Here is a 17,361-nt window from a genome sequence, read left to right as displayed (position 1 = left end):
AAAAAGTGTGGTGGAAAGCCTTAACAGATTCTGTGAGGCAAAAGAAAGAATATCCAAGTTAGAAGACAAATCAATCACTTGGGGCCAGTTTGAGACCTGGCTGCTCCACTTCTGATCCAGATCTCTGCTATGGCCTGGGAAAGCAGTGGAAGATGGCCCATGTCCTTGGGCCCTGCACCCATGAGGGAGACCTGGAAGAAGCTCCTGGCTCCTGGCTTTGGACTGGCCCAGTTCTGGCCGTTGCAGCCATCTGGGGAGTGAACCAGTGGATGGAAGACTTTCTCTCTCTCTCTGCCTCTCTGTAACTTTGCCTTTCAAATAAATAAATCTTCCAAAAAAAAAAAAAAAAAAAAAAAAAAAAAAGAAGAAGAAGAAGAAGAAGAAGAAGAAATAAGAAAACTAAAAAACAGTGTTGAAGATTTATGGGGATAGTATCAAATGACCCAACATAGGAGTTTCAGGAGTTCCAGAAAGTGTGCAAAGAGAGAATGGATTAGAAAGCCTTTTTGGCAAAAATAATTACTGAAAACTTCCCTAATTTGTATAAAGAAAGGGACGTACAAGTACAAGAAGCACACAGAACTCCTAATAGACATGACTAGAAAAGACCTTCACTACAACACATTGTAATCAAACTCTCCACAGTAAAACATAAAGAAAAGATTCTAAAATATGTACAAGAGAAACACAGTGTCGAAGAAAGTTTATGGCACCGAGAAAATGGAAAAGCACCAAATAAATGAGCTATCAATGCATTTCAAGGACCTAGAAAAAAGAACAAACCAAACCCAAAGCTAGTAGGAAAAAAGAAATAATTAAAACTAGAGAAGAAATCAACAAAATTTAAATCAATGTAACAATACAAAAGATCAGCAAAATGAATAGTTTTTTGAAAAACCAAGTAAAACTGATACACCACTGACCCAAATAACTAAAAAGAAAGAAGACACAAATCAATAAAATCAGAGATGAAACAGGAAATGTAACAAACACTATAGACATAAAAAGAATTATCAGAAATTACTACAAAGAGCTGTATGCCAACAAACTGGGAAACCTAGAAGATATGGATAGATTCCTGGACATATACAACCTACTTAAACTGAGCCATGAAGACACAGAAAATCTAAACAGACCAATAACCAAGATGGAAACTGAATCAGTAATAAAGACCATCCCAGCAAAGAAAAGCCCAGGACTGGATGGCTTCACTGCTAAATTCTACCAACATTTAAAGAACTAACTCCAATTCTTCTCCAGCTATTCAAAATAACTGAAAGCGAGGGAATCCTCCCAAGCTCCTTCTATGAAGTCAGCATCACCTTAATTCCTAAACCTGAAAAAGATATAATAGAGAAAAAGAACTACAGACCAATTTCCCTAATTAACATAGATGCAAAAATCAACAAAATACTAGCCAAATGAATCCAACAACACATCAGAAAGATCACCCACTGGGACCAAGTGGGATTTATCCCTGGTATGCAGGGATGGCTCAGCATTTGCAAATCAATCAATGTGATACATCACATTAACAAACTGAAGAACAAAAACCATATGATTATCTCATGCACAGAAGCATTTGATAAAATTCAACATCCTTTCATGATGAAAACTTTAAGCAAACTGGGTACAGAAGGAATATTCTTCAACACAATCAAGGCAATTTACGACAAACCTATGGCCAGCTTTTTATTGAATGGGGAAATGCTATAAGCATTCCCACTGGGATCCGCAACTAGAGAAGGATATCCGCTCTAACCACTACTATTCAATACAGTCCTGGAAGTTTTAGCCAGAGCCATTAGGCAAGAAAAAGAAATCAAAAAGATACAAATTGGGAAGGAGGAAGTCAAACTATCCCTATTTGCAGATGACATGATTTTATAAAGAAACTTCACTAAGAAACTAGTGGAATTCATAGAAGAGTTTGCTAAAGTGGTAACACACAAAAAATCAACACCCTTTGCATACACATACAATGCCACAGCTGGGAATGAACCTCTAAGATCAATCCCATTCACAAAAGCTACAAAAAAAAAAAAAAAATCAAATACCTTGGAATACATTTACCCGAGGATGTCAAAGATCTCCACAATGAGAATTACAAAACATTAAAGAAAGAAATAGAAGAAGACACACAAAGAAGAAAAAATCTTCCATGTTCATGGATTGGAAGAATCAATATCAAAATGTCCACACTACCAAAAGCAATTTACAGATTCATTGCAATACCAATCAAAATACCAAGGACATTCTTCTTAGAAATAGAAAAAACAATGCTGAAATTTATATGGAAACAAAGGAGACCCCAAATAGCTAAAGCAATCTTATACAACAAAACCAAAGCCAGAGGCATCACAATACTAGATTTCAAGACATACTACATGGTAATTATAATCAAAACAGCCTGGTATTGGTATAAAAGCAGATGCATAGACCAATGGAACAGAGTAGAAACACCAGAAATCAATCCATGCATCTACAACCAACTTATATTTGACCAAGGAGCAAAAACCAATCCTTGGAGCAAGGACATTCTCTTCAACAAACGGTGCTGGGATTTCCACTTTGCAGAAATATGAAGCAAGACCTCTACCTTACACCTTACACAAAAATACTCTCAAAATGGATTAAAGACCTATGACCTTTTACCTTCAAATTACTAGAGAACATTGGGGAAACCCTGCAAGACATTGGCATAGGCAAAGAGTTCTTGGAAAAGATCCCAGAGGCACATGGAATCAAAGCCAAAATTAACAAATAGGATTACATCAAATTGAGAAGCTTCTGCACTACAAAAGAAAAACTCAGAAAAGTGAAGAGGCAACCAACAGAATGGGAGAAATTATTTGCAAGCTATGCAACAGATGAAGGATTAATAACCAGAATATATAAAGAAATCAAGAAACTCAACAAAACAAACAATGAAGTTAAGAAATGGGCAAAGGACTTAAACAGGCATTTTTCAAAAGAAGAAATCCAAATGGCCAGTAGACACATGAAAAAATGCTCAGGATCACTAGCCACCAGGCAAATGCAAATCAAAACCACAATGAAGTTTTATCTCACCCCAGTAAGAATGGCTTTCATACAGAAATCAAAAAATTCTGGATGTGGGGAAAAGGGTACCCTAATCCACTGTTGGTGGGAATTTGAACTGGTACAGCCACTGTAGAAGGCAGCATGAAGATACCTCAGAAATCTAAATATAAACCTACCATATGTACCAGCCATCCCACTCCTGGAAACTGACCCAAACAAAATGAAATCAGCATATGAAAGGGTTATATGTACCCCCATGTTTATTGCAGCTCAATTCACAATACTAAGATATGCAATCAACCCAAATGCCTTGCAACTGAAGACTGGATAAAGAAATTATGGGATATGTACAGCATAGAATACTACACAGCAGTAAAAACATAAAGAAAGAAATCCTGTTGTTTCCAACAATATGGATAAAACTGGAAAACATCATACTTAGTGAAATAAGCCAGTCCCAAAAGGACAAATACCATATGTTCTCCCTGATCTGTGATAATTAACAGAGTATCTGAAAGGTAATCTATAGAATTGAAATTAACACTTCAAGATACAATGACATTGAACATCTCTTGTCTCAACAGTTGAGGAAGATTTTTTTTTTCCATACAATTTGTTGAAGTCTTTACTCTGTATAGAGTTAATAATATGACTTTATACAAAGTCAATTGAAAATAGATCTTAGTAAAAAATAAGAATGGGAATAGGAGATGGAAGAGGAAGAGGGGTGGGAGTGTGGGTGGGGAGGATATGGTGGGAAGAACTGCAATATTCTTAAAGTTGTATTTGTAAAAAGCATGAAGTCTGTATTCCTTCAATAAAAGGTTTCTAGGGAGAAAAAAATGAAAGAAGTGCTACCAAGTAATGATATCTTTAGTGATAAAACCCACTGATTATTACACTGAAGGATGCTATAATCAATAAATGGATTTTATTAATAGTAATTTGATTAATATAATTCATACTTAATAACAATTATATTCAATAACTTTTCTAAAAATGGAGCTGAGGAAGGAAAGCAGGTACTTTATCATATTGATATAAGATATGAGAAAAGAACTTTGTTAGATCAGATTTGAGAATGTATCAATTTTTGTTTGATGTCTGGGTATTAGCAAATAATAAGAAATATTACCATAGTAACTAAGAAATCATTAGTATAAAAATTCAAAAGTTAAATTTCAGGAGGGCCTGGAAGGATACAGACTCATAGTATACATAGACATTATGAATATGTGAGTAGGATAAATAAATGAATCTTAGGGTCCACACTTTTTTTTTTAAAAGGCATTTTATTTATCTGAAAGAGTTACAGAGAAAGGTAGAGATATGTACAGAAAGAGGTCTTCCATCTGCTGGTCCACTCCCCAAATGGCTCCAGTGGTTGGAGATGAGCCAATCCAAAGCCAGGAGCCAGGAGCTTCTTCTGGGTTTCCCATGTGGGTGCAGAGGCCCAAACTCTTGAACCATCCTCTGCTGCTTTCCCAGGAGTATAAGGAGGGAGTAGGATTGGAAGTGAAGCAGCCAGGACTTGAACTGGCACCCATATGGGATGCCAGTGTTGCAGGCCAGGGCTTTAACTCACTGCACCACAGCACCAGCCTCCCACATTTCTACATTCTGGCTTTCACTACAGTATAAATATAATGCAGTAAGACTAAAAGTGAGATGAGCAAGAAATATAAATAATAAATGTATGTGAATAAATGAATGTATATAAAGAACAATTTGCCTTTCTTAAGATGCCTATAATTCATGAATGGCAACTTTATCTGAAAAAGGCAAGGTGAGCACAGTATACCTGGAAAGTTACCTGTATGTGTGTGTGTGTGTGTGTGTGTGTGTGGTGGGGGACAGGGATATCTGTTAGCCTGCATTTACAAAAAAGAAAAAACGGGGAACAGGGTTGTGACATAGTGGGTTAAGCCATCACCTACAAGGCTGGCATCCCACATCAGAGTGCTGGTTTGAGTACAGGCTGTTCCATTTCCGATCCAGTTCCTTGCTAATGCCCCTGGGAAAGCAGCTGATGATGGCCCAAGTGCTTGAGCCCCCACTGCCCATGTGGGAGATCCAGATGGAGTTTCAGGTTCCTGGCTTCATCCTGATCCAGCTCCTGTCATTTGGAGTGAACTAGCAGGTAGATACCCCCCACTTCTCTCTCTCTCACATCACTTGTCTCTCTGTGTCATTCTGCCTTTCAAACAAACAAAATACATCTTTAAAAGAAAAAGAAACATTGAAATTATAAACCAAACAATAATAACCCCTTTTATTTTCAATTTTAGGAGGAAAGGTAAAGGGTAGAGGGAACAGTGGGACGTCTCTGAACAGACCTTGTCACATAATTTCTACTTTGGAAACAAATATTTTACACATTCAAATGAAATAAAGTAACCAATAAAAATTGAAAATTGAATTAAAGCAAGTAAGACTAACTATATGCCAAGTTGGTGACAAGCTAATGCAGAGGAAAGAATTATTCCAAGGGTTTTTATAACATAGCATATGGAACGGTTACCTCAGAATAGATGCTAAAGATAAAAATAAAAACAAAATTCCAACAAATAAAAAAACAAAAAATCCAAATCTTAAACTTTACTTTATAGCTTATTTGTCAGTGACAGCGATAATGCTCTTTTGGGATTATTTTATATATATTGCAGGATAATGCAAATAAATTGTTTTGTCAACATAGAGGAACCAAGATTTTCAGTGTAAAAGATACACGGAACCAGGGTTCCTCAGGTGAATGGCTGATCCCTGGTCTGGAACAAGAATGTAAAATTTAAATCAGAGACCAGAAAGCCATCAGAGACTACTGGGCTCAAACACACAAAATGGCATGGATGGTTAAAGACAGGAAACACAGCATTAAATAGACACAAAAGAAAGCAACAGATTGAAACACAATGGCATCAAATCCATGCCTGCTGTACCCCTACTTCCACAGATGGATTTTGGGAGGGTTCTGTTCAAGCTTACAGGAGACTAGCTGGTGCAGGACCTCTCTGTGCTAACTTGATGTAATTATTAGAGCACTCCCAAGCAGTGCTTTCTCATGCAGGTAGAGCACTACGAGAAGGATATTATCAGCAGGCTTAATTTCTAATTTTAGGTGAGCCTCTGCAATAAACTTCCAAAATTCTATTAGAAAACAACAAGGTCATTTTAACTAGCAACACAGTGGGAAACTTTGCAAGTCTCCATCAACTCATTTAATGAATTAGAGCTAAAGGAAGTCCTGTTTCAGCTGCCAAGTGGAAGGAAATGAGTAACTAAGGCCAGGAATAAAGAACTGGTTTTGATGAACTCACACAAATGATAATCCCCAAAGCACAGGTTTCTTCCAACATCTTTTAACTCTTCCAAATCACATCTCTCCTCCCTCCCTTTCTGTTTTCTCAATTTAGGGCAATCCAGTATGTTCAAAATTTGGCTTTTCTAATTTTAGGTAAGAGACCTCAGGAAATCCCTCCTCTTCTCACATGAATTAAAATTTAACAAGATAACATGGGGCCAGTGCTGTGGCATGGTAGGAAAAGTGCCTACCCACTGTGCCAGGATCCCATATGGGTGCTGTTTCGAGTCCCAGCTGCTCCACTTCTGGTCCAGCTCCCTGCTAACCGGCCTGGGAAAGCAGTGGAAAGATGGCCCAAGTCCTTGGGCCCCTGCACCCACATGAGAGACTGGATAAAGCTCCTGGTCCAGCCCTGGCCACTGTGGCCATTTGGGGAATGAACCAATGGATACAAGATCCTCCTTCTGTTGCGCGCCCCGCCCCCTTCTCTGTGTAACTCTGCCTTTCAAATAAATAAATAAATCTAAAAAAAAAAAAAAAAAAAAAAGGTGAGAAACAAACCTACAGCCTTATAAGTCTGAGCCTAGAATACTTACAGTTAAAAAAACCCTATATTTTAAAGTAAGTTATCAGAAATGACTAACACCTCTTTAAAAAAGAACAGCCATTATCTCAAATCTAAATTCTTGCCATTACTTAGATTCCTTCATTATGAGTACTTAGCAACTTCTAGTTCATCATATCATATAACCTAACAGGTTTTCAAATGGATTATGATCTACTATAAAAACCAACGTAAGAAGGTAAGATATTATCAGCGGCACTTGGCGTAGTGGGTAAAGCCACCACTTACACTACCGGCATCCCATATGGGATGGTTTGGGTCCTGGCTGCTCTACTTCCGATCCAGCTCTCTGCTACGGCCAGGGAAAGCAGCAGAAAATGGCCCAAGTCCTTGGATCCCTGCACCCATGTGGGAAGCTCCTGGCTTTGGATCAGTGCAGCTCTGGCCATTGTGGGCAACTGGGGAGTGAACCAGTGGATGGAAGACCTTTCTCTCTCTCTCTCTCTGTAACTCTTTCAAATAAATAAATAAATCTTTAAAATAAAAATAAAAAAAAGCAGCAGCTCCTGGCTTCAGACTGGCTCAGTGTCAGCCATTGTGGCCATTTTGGGGGTGAGCCAGATGGAAGACCTCTCTCTCCCCCTATCTGCCTCTGCCTTTGCCTCTAACTCTGCCTTTCAAATAAATAAATATTTTTTTAGAAAAAATATATTACAAGAAATAAAAATAAAGTTATTGGGGGCTGGAGCTGTAGCACAGCAGGTAAAGTTGCCACCTATGACAACAGCATCCCATGTTTGAGTCCCGGCGGCTCCACTTCAAATAGCCTGGGGAAAGCAGCAGAAGATGGCCCAAGCGCTTGGGCCCCTGCCACCACATGGGAGAACTGGATGAAGCTCCTGGCTTTTGCTTGCTCAGCCCTGGCCATTATGGCCATGTGGGTAGTGAATACTGAATTATTTCCTTAGCAAAACAACCCCCACCCCCACTCCCAAATACAACCTGATTCTGGAAATTCTAGAGTCGTTGCAAGGTACTCTAGCCACTGAAGTGCTTTATGGTTTGGCAACTCTGCAGGTTATAGCAATACATGAAACAGTAGTTTTCAGTATGAATTTATAAGTAGCCTTGTTTAATGCAATTAATTCAGTTTTGGGGATATGACCACAAATTGAAGACCCTGTCTTCTAAAACTGGCTACAACAATACTTCCTAGGTGCTTTTCCAGCATCTCTTCAAGCTTTAGCAGGAGGCAGAGTCTATTCCCTCCCTCCTGAATCCATGTGGGACTTTGCGACTGCCTCAGTCAATACCAGGAGGCCAGTCAGAAGAGGAGGGATGGGGGGCCAGCACTGTGGCACAGCAGGCTTAGCCTCTGCCTGTGGCACCAGCATCCCAGATGGGTACCAGTTCATGTCCCGACAGCTTCTCTTTCAATCCAGGTCTCTTCTTGTGGCCTAGGAGAGTGGTGGAGGATGGTCCAAGTGCTTGGGCCCCTGCACCCACGTGGGAGATTTGGAGGGGGTTCCTGGATCCTGGCTTTGGATCGGCTCAGCTCCAGCCATTGTGGCCATCTAGGGAGTGAACCAGCGGATGGAAGACCTTTCTCTGTCTCTCCCTCTCTCTATCTGTAACTCTACCTCCCAAATAAATAAATCTTTCAAAATAAGAAAAAGGAGGATGGTTTCACCAGTTCTTAGTCTCTTGTCACACTTGCCTTTGGAATGCTGCCACTACACTATGAGCAAGCCTAAACTAGCACACGTGGAAAAGCCACATGGAGGAGCCTACATGGAGAGGAACTAAGGCATCCCTGGACAACAGCCAGCATCAACCGGCTGAGCCAGACATGTGTGAACAAGCCTGCAGAACCTAAGTTTAGATACTTCCAAGTGCTCAGGCGTGAAGCCTTTCAGCTGAGGCATCGGACAGTGTGGAGCAGAGACAAGCCCTCTCTCTCCACTGTGTCCTGGCCAAATTCTTGGCGAGGACAAGAATCTGCAAGCAGAATAAATGTCTATTTTTCCCAGAAAGTTGTTCGGATGTATTTTGTTGCAGCCATGGTAACAAAAACAGCCCATACTTTTCCTTCTCTTCTGAAAAAAAAAAAAAAAAAATCAATGCATGCACATGACGAGAAGTTCCAATACAGAAATCCAAAAGACTATTTAAGATCTGCACATTTGCTTTCATCTGCATTTCTTTCTCATGGTTGGGTAGTATTCATTATATGGATGCACCATAGCTTAAACCAGTTCATTACTGAACACTTGCATATTTCTAGTCTTTTGTTTCTACAAATACTGCTTCCATGAGGACCACCAAATTATGCATTTATCTGTATGATTTTTTTCTGTGTAATACATTTTAACAACCTGAACTGTCATGTCCTAATTTTGACAGATCACCAAATTGTCCTCCCACCAGCATATTAGAAGCTCCTGTTTTTCTGTACTTTTGTCAATGGTATATTAACAGCCTCTGCTTTTATCCAATGTGCCAGGTTCAAAAAAAAAGTATGCCATTTCATTTAAAAATTCTATTTCCCTTTTTATGAGACTGAACCTTTTTTCCAATTTAAAAGCCATTTACATCTCCCTCTGTGACGTGCCTGCTCCTATCTGGCAACTGGGTTGCTGGTCTTCTTCCTACTGGCCTGTAAGAGCTCTGGAAATGCACACCAGCATATTCCCCAGGGCCTCTGACACCAGCAGATGACCGGCTTTACTCCTTGGACTGTTAATCTTTGACTCTCTTCTCCATTCATTCCACAATCTGCTCAAGACATCAATTAAGAGGAAACTATAGGCCGGTGCCGTGGCTCACTAGGCTAATCCTCCACCTTGCGGCACCGGCACACCAGGTCCTAGTCCCAGTCGGGGCTCAGGATTCTGTCCTGGTTGCCCCTCTTCCAGGCCAGCTCTCTGCTGTGGCCAGGGAGTGCAGTGGAGGATGGCCCAAGTCCTTGGGCCCTGCACCCCATGGGAGACCAGGAGAAGCACCTGGCTCCTGCCTTCAGATCAGCGCGATGTGCCGGCTGCAGCGTGCCAGTTGCAGCGGCCATTGGAGGGTGAACCAACGGCAAAGGAAGACCTTTCTCTCTGTCTCTCTCTCTCACTGTCCACTCTGCCTGTCAAAAAAAAAAAAAAAAAAAAAGAGGAAACTATATACATGCATTGATAATGTTCAATGTTGCCTTTTAAAACCCCTAACATACTGAATTTTAAAATATATTTTCATTAAAAACTATTTGATCTAACCTTGGAGAAAACTAGTACAGTATACTGAATAGAAATCTTTCAGTACTCATTTTGAGAGCTTGTTTGGAGGTTCCAGTAGGGGAGCGCAGCTATTCGTATACCCTTGACCCAAGACCGGTCCTTTAGTGGGGAAGGTCGTCTTCTTTGACTGAGTGCACAGCTTCAGGAGGGACGCACACGGAGCGGTGAGGGAGGAAGGGGACACCCGCCTAGCCAGCCAGATCAGCCGAATCGACCCTGGTGATCAGCAGGGTGACAGATGTCGCAGTCAGATCGCCCTCACATCCTCAGTACTCACTTTGTACAGACACCTTGGACCAAGAGGAATCTGACCATGTGATTAAAAAATTAATCAGTTATGACACAATGCCTACCTTAGGACCAACAGCAAAAGAACAGGGGAAAAAAAAAAAAAACTTTTGAAAACCAGACACTCCTGGATCAGGGATCTATAGGGACAAGATCAATCCACTAAAACTATGGCCAGCTAGGGCAGTGTGGTCTACTGCTCTACTGTCTGCATCATCTGTGATCTGGCTAGGAATGTAATCTCCGGTCTCATTCCAGACCAAATGAATCAACTCTCAGGGTAAGACTTAAGGACGCGTTCATCAACCTTTACAGGCAGTCTTTTGCACATCGGTGTCTGAGAGGCGGAACTCTAGAGCCACAGTCTGTGGGGTCTGGAGAGGCCCCCGCTGGAGGCCATGATGCCCTTGCGCTGCCTCAGCCGGTGGCCTCTCTCTACTGGAGGCCACTTTGGGCAGCAGCATGACCTGCTCTTGGGAGCTGCCTCAGTGCCCAGTGAGGATGCTCTACAGTGGGAAGGACCACTGAGCAAAGTGGGAAGGCAGGCAGGCAGAGGATTTCCCTTTCCAACCAGAGATATACAAAGACTGAGGGTGCAGAGTGCCGTGGTAATAACAGATTTCAAAATCCTATTGTCTGGGGGCTTCTTTACCTTGGGCGGCACCTTCACTTTTGACAACTTAAACAGGGCTGGGCAGGCATCAGTCAGAGATGAGGACATTCAGTGCTGGCTTCTCAAGGCTTTAGACAATTTTTCCTAAATTACCCAGCCCCATTAGAATGAGAAAAAAAGGCAGAGATTCAGCTCAGGAATGCTGTCAGTGTTTAAAAAAAAAAAAAAAGAAAATTTAGCCGCAGTGTCTCATGTTCTGATGGCTCTTGGGAAACTACAGACAGGGTGAAGTAAGAAATTCCTCACATGCTGTACTTGAGCTTTCTGGGATGATAAAAAGTAACATGTATTAAATGTATTAAATCTCTGCTTGGAAGTCTCAGGGATTCTCCAGACAAAATGGGGCCAAGGTACAGCAAAGCAACCTATTTATAACATGATGTAGTGGTGAAGGGAGTCACATTTACCTTGTCAACATTAGCCCGCGTTTTAGCAGATGTTTCCACGTAGTTAACATTCCACTGGTCCGCTCGGTTCTTTGCCTCTTCTACGGAAACCTGCCTTTTATCTTCTAAATCTGATTTGTTACCAACCAGCAGAAATGGAACATTCTCATCTTCTTTTACTCTTAGGATCTGCTCCCTGGATAAGAAAATAACAAATATTAACATTACCCCTAAATGTTAAAATAACAGTATCTGCAATCAGCATTTATTTATAATTCCATGTTCTTATACAGTAACAACAAGCTCATTATACAGTAGAAAATAATCAGTGCTTATCCCATATTCCAACAACAATCTTTCCTTTTTTAAAGATTCATTTGATTTATTTGAAAGGCAGAGAGAGGGAGAGGAGAGAGAGAGGGATCTTTTCTCTGCTGGTTTACTCCCTAAATGGCCACAATGGCCAGGGCTGTGCCAGGCTGAATCCAGGAGCCTGGAGCTTTTTCTGGGTCTCCTACGTGGGTGCTAGAGGGCCAAATACTTGGGCTGTCATTCTCTACTTTCCCTGGGGCTCTGATAGGGGAACCTGGCATCAGAGGCCATGACTTAATCTGCTGTGCCAAGTGCTGCCCCACCTACCAACAATCATCTGAACTACATATTCAGTTCACTAGTAAAGGAAAAACACACCAAACAGGAGGACATCAACTTGGCAATACAAGCCCAAATTCAAAATGTAAAGTCCTTTTTTTAAACTAAATTTTTATTTTAGGAAGACTTTAGTTATAGAGAAAAGCTGTGAAGACAGTACAGTTTCCATATATCCTATCTCTGGTTTCTCTTACTGTTACCACCTTAAGTTAGTGTGGGACACATATCACAATTAATGAACCAACATGGACATATTAAGGGAAATAAAATCCAAACTTCAGCCAGACATTTGTGCTTATTCCCCAGCATCCTTTTTCTGTCCAGGATCCCACCCAGGACCCCGCATGACATTCTCTTTCTTTTGGATGACTGTGACAGTTTTGAGGAGTGCCAGTCAGGTAATCTGTAGAATGCCTATCAAGTTATACTTATCTGATGTTTTTCTCATCATTAAACTGGGGATCTGAGCTTAGGGCAGATCAGAGGTGGAATGCCAAAAAGCCTCTCACATACAAGAAACCATTGCAAGGCATCTCTAAAGCACAAATTTTCTTTACTGGGAGATAAGTTGTGCACTGTGAAAGGCACCGATTTTAAAGTAGCATGACTCGGCTCTTCCTTGTCATGTGACTCTGAGCAAAGTACTTCTTTGCCTCAGTTTCCTCAGCTATAAAATGTGGCTAACAATAGCCCTTTGGTTAGACAGCTGCCATGAGGATTAAATGCAAAGTACTTGTAACTGTGCATGGCATATTGAGAATATTCAATAAATGTCAGCTGTGCTTGCAATTATCTACTGGAGCAAGATGTTTTCTTACAAAAATCAACAGAGAAAAGGAAATATGGAAGACAAGACTTACTCTCTTGTTACCTTCTCACTCTCGTTATCTGACAGAGGCCTCTCTTGAAATACTGAGATGTTGAAACTATGGAAAACTAAGTATTTTAGGCTAAGAAAATAAGAAAACTACAGGGATTATTACATTTGACTTTTGCAAGAATTTCATAGCGATGTTTGAGGGACTGAGTAACATCTTCATTACAGCTTATTTTCAGGTTATTTTGTGTTTCTAAACACAAATAATCAGTGAATACCACTGATTATTTTCTGAATACCACTACCCCTCCTCCACTATCAGTAACATTTTACCGACTGTTCACCATGTGCCAAGCAATACTAAGTGCTTTATATACATTAACTCATTTACTCCTCACCCAAAACCTATGAAGTTAGTATTACTACTACTAATTACGACTACTACTACTACTACTACTACTACTACTACTACGTATTACTATTCTTCTTTCACAGATGAGGAAACTGCTCAGAGTCACAAGCCAGAAACTGAATCTCAGAAATCTAATTTTTTTTTTTAGAAATCTAATTTGAGAGTACACATTCAACTTCTGCACTGGACACCAAAGGAGCGCCCCATAACCAGATACCTAAAGGAACAAATTCTGGCTGAGGGGGTTTATTTCAACAGTTGTGCATCAGGAGAGCTGCCTAACTCTGATATGGAACTAACACCAAGGTGCCTGGCTTTATGGTGAGTCTCCTGATGTTCTACAACACTTGTCCTTCACGGCAAAGTAACAAACTGGTTGAGGGGAATGTCTTTATTGTATGTGAGAGGGATTTAAACAGTAAAGTATTGATCGTATAAAGTCAGTTTTATCTTTCTGAAAAAATGTTTTAAATCAGTTATTTCAATTGAGGGGTAGAATTGATACTAACAAAATAATGTGTGGCATTAAATACCTTGGCATAGAATAATCAGGATTTTTTTAAACACCCTAAATAAAAATGATTAGTAATTTTTTTAAAAAAGTTACCTATTTGTGAAATAGATAACATAACATAATACATTTATTTCCTTAAAGATTTATTTATTTGAAAGGCAGAATTACAGAGAAGAGCCATGTTTCATTTGCTGGTTCACTCCTGAAATGCCCACAATGGCCAGGACTGAGCCAGGCTGAAGCCAGGAACCAGGAGGTTTTCGGGGTCTCCCATGTGGGAGGCAGGGGCCCAAGCACTTAGGCCATCTTCTGCTGTTTTCCCAAGCACATTAGCAGGAGCAGAAGTGGAGCAACCAGGACTCAAACCAGAGCCCATATGGGATGCTGGCATTGCAGGGTCAGCTTAGCCCACTAAGCCACAATGCTGGCTCTGACATATCCATTTTAAAAAGACGGGCTGTGGGGACCAGCTTTGTAGTAGAGCAGGTTAAGCTGCTGCCATCTCCTATGGATGGTGATTTGTGTCCTGGCTGCTCTACTTCTGATCCAGAAGATGCCACTTGTGTCCTGCCTGGGAAAGCAGAAGATGGCTCAAGTGCTTGGGTACCTGCCACCCACATGGCAGATCCAGATGGAGTTCCTGGCTCCTGACTTTGGCTTGGCCCAGCCCTGGCCATTGTGGCCATTTGGGGAGTGAACCGGTGGATGGAAGGTTTCTCTTGCCTTCTTTCTCTCTCTCTCTCTCTCTTTTTTTTTTTTTTTTTTGACAGGCAGAGTGGACAGTGAGAGAGAGAAAGGTCTTCCTTTTCCGTTGGTTCACCTCCCAATGGCCGCTGCGGCCGGTGTGCTGCACTGATCCGAAGCCAGGAGCCAGGTGCTTCTCCTGGTTCTTTCCTTCTTTCTCTAACTCTGCTTTTCAAATAAATAAATAAATCTTTAAAAAAAAATAGGATGTGGTGTTCATGTGGTTTCATAAAACAATCACCATTAGTTTAACAATATGACAACCAGTGCAATATCACTATTAAATGCAAGAACTCAGTGGTAGATCTCCTGGATTTTAACTCTGCCATTCCTAACTGCACAGTCTGGGGTAAATCAATCCTCCTGTGTTTTAGGATTTATAAATGTAGGTATACTTTTTAAAAAAACATCCAACTTCAAAAAATCAAAAATTGTAAGCATTTTGAGTGCAATATCAAGAAAAACTGCTTCCAGTTATTAACTATAAGATGCCATACCAGTAAGTTAGAGCCCTGATTTTGAGAGATGGTAAAATGTAAAATACAAGAGTGGGCATTTGGTGCTGTGGTTAAGATGCCACTAGGATATCTGGACCTCATATTGGAGTGCCTGGGTTTGCATCCCAAGTTCATGTCCCAGCTTCACCTGATTCCAGTTTCATATCAACACACTGAGAGCCAGCAGGTGATGACTCAAGTAGCTGGGTCCCTGCCACCCACACAGAAGACCTGGACTGAGTTTCCAGCTCTTAGATTCAGAAAGGCCAAGCCCTAGCTGTTGTGGGTATTGGAGGGTGAACTAGTAAATGGGATATCACTCTCTCTCTGCCTTTTAAATAAAAATTGTTTTAAAGTGTAAAATCTGTACATCTTAGAGTCTATGAAACACAGTAATGTCTACCTCATGTGGTTACTTGATACATGAATTTGTGTTAAATTCTTCAAATAGTGTTTGGCACATGGTTAAGTGCTGTATGAGACTAGGTAATAATATTACTATTACTTCAGTCTCCTGGTTTTTAATTTAATAGCAAATATTCTAACAGAATGAATGCCTGAAAGGAAGTTCTCTGGGCCTGAGTTCTGAATTCTTCTAACATGAATGGACTATGAACCACACAGAAAGTTCTCTCTATCCTTGGCTGGTTTGTAGTTAACCATCCTTTTAGAAAGTAAAAGAGTTAAAAAGCATGAAATCTAGGTATTACACACTAAACTGATCAAAACACAATGTTATATTGTTTTCTACCACTCAATGATTTCTTGCAAAAAGGCTGTCAACACTTAACCACTGTTGCTATTTAATTTATGATATATTTGTGATCATGGTGTCTCCCCTGCCAGGTAACTATAATTTATGATGTATTTGTAGAGAGGATTTTGGCCAATCATAATCTTTTTTTCTAGTAACAACAAATTTGCTGTGGCTTTTTTTTTTTTTTTTTTTTTTTTTAGATCTGTTTATTTGAAAGAGCTACAGAGCAGAGGGAGAGACAGAGAACTTCCATTTGGTGGTTCATTCCCCAGGTGGTCACAACAGACAGGGCTGGGCCCTACCAAAGCCAGAGCCAGGAATTTCTGGGTCTCCCATGTGGGTGGCAGGGGCTCAAGCACTTGGGCCATCTTCTGCTGCCATTTTCCCAGGTCATTAGCAGGGAGGTGGATCGGAAGTAGAGCAGCTAGGGCTCAAAGTGGCACCCATATGGAATGCTGGTGTGGTAGGTGGCAGGCAGCTCTACCTGCTATGCTGCAACGCTGGGCCCTGTTATGACTTTCTTAACAAGTTTCCTTCACAACCAACAGCCTGAACTAAGATGTTAAGGACAACTGACTTACCACCCAACCTCACTAACTACCAGGAAGGACAGACTGACTCAAATGTTTGTGACTCTAGCACTTCTGGTTACATACTATTTATTAATTAATTTCTTAATAAGTACCTACTAAGCTACCGAGTCAGGCATTGTAGGAAAAGCAACATTGAAATTACAGTGTGACTGATGCTATCAGAAACATGGCCTTGGAAAACCTGGACTTACCAAGTCAAGAGGTGAGAAGAGCTTTAGACTTAATAGGTTGGTTTTATTAGCTACTTTCCTGGATATAGAGAAAGATAATTCCATGTCTATTATCTGCATACACATTTTGCTTTATGTTATATTCCCTTTAAATACACTGAGAGGCTATTATACAATTTTAGAATAGGAAAGTCCCTTTATAATCTTCATTTTTGACATAAGGAAAGTAAGAGTTTTCAAATTGAATTAGATGTTTACTAAACGTTATTTGCAATTAAATGTTAAATGCTAGCAACTGTGCCAAATATGAGTACTAACAATTCTAAAATGAGTTATAAATGAAATTTTTCACCTTATCAGGAAAAACACCTGAAGATCAAGCTTGAGTGTTAAGTGTGATACTGAAACTGCTGTTAAGTACATCACTTATACAGATGAGGAAGCAATGGATTCTGTCCTGGTGACAGAGAGACCCAGGAAGGCTAAAGGCTGGGGGGTGGGGGAGGCTGGCGTTAATGTTATCCTTGTGGGTATCCATGTGGAGTGTCTACTGTAACCATTCAGACCTTCTCAAAAATCCTGATGAGTCACTAGGGCTATTTTTATTTATGGGAAGGGCAACTCATTGGAGGTACACCAGAATAGTAATGAATCATCCTTACTTTCT

At 40.5% G+C, this 17,361-nt stretch overlaps 1 protein-coding gene across 8 annotated transcripts in view; it reads right to left on the bottom strand.

Annotated features, from left to right (window-relative positions):
* The window catches only part of RALA (RAS like proto-oncogene A), a 71,996-nt gene that overhangs the window by 3,549 nt on the left and 51,086 nt on the right, over positions 1–17,361 (bottom strand). For 4 of the 8 annotated variants that reach the window (XM_002713768.5, XM_070059756.1, XM_070059758.1 and 1 more), the window contains one exon: positions 11,561–11,735. In XM_002713768.5, the coding sequence (XP_002713814.1) occupies positions 11,561–11,735 (175 nt within the window). Of the gene's footprint in view, positions 1–5,290; positions 9,008–11,560; positions 11,736–17,361 lie in introns of those variants that run through there. The other 4 variants (XM_051852909.2, XM_070059755.1, XM_051852910.2 and 1 more) reach the window with 2 other exon arrangements.

This window comes from Oryctolagus cuniculus, chromosome 16 (assembly GCF_964237555.1).
Source record: "Oryctolagus cuniculus chromosome 16, mOryCun1.1, whole genome shotgun sequence".
Lineage (NCBI taxonomy): Eukaryota > Metazoa > Chordata > Mammalia > Lagomorpha > Leporidae > Oryctolagus > Oryctolagus cuniculus.
Note: the sequence above shows the minus strand (reverse complement) of the source record. Positions and strands in the feature narration are given on the sequence as shown.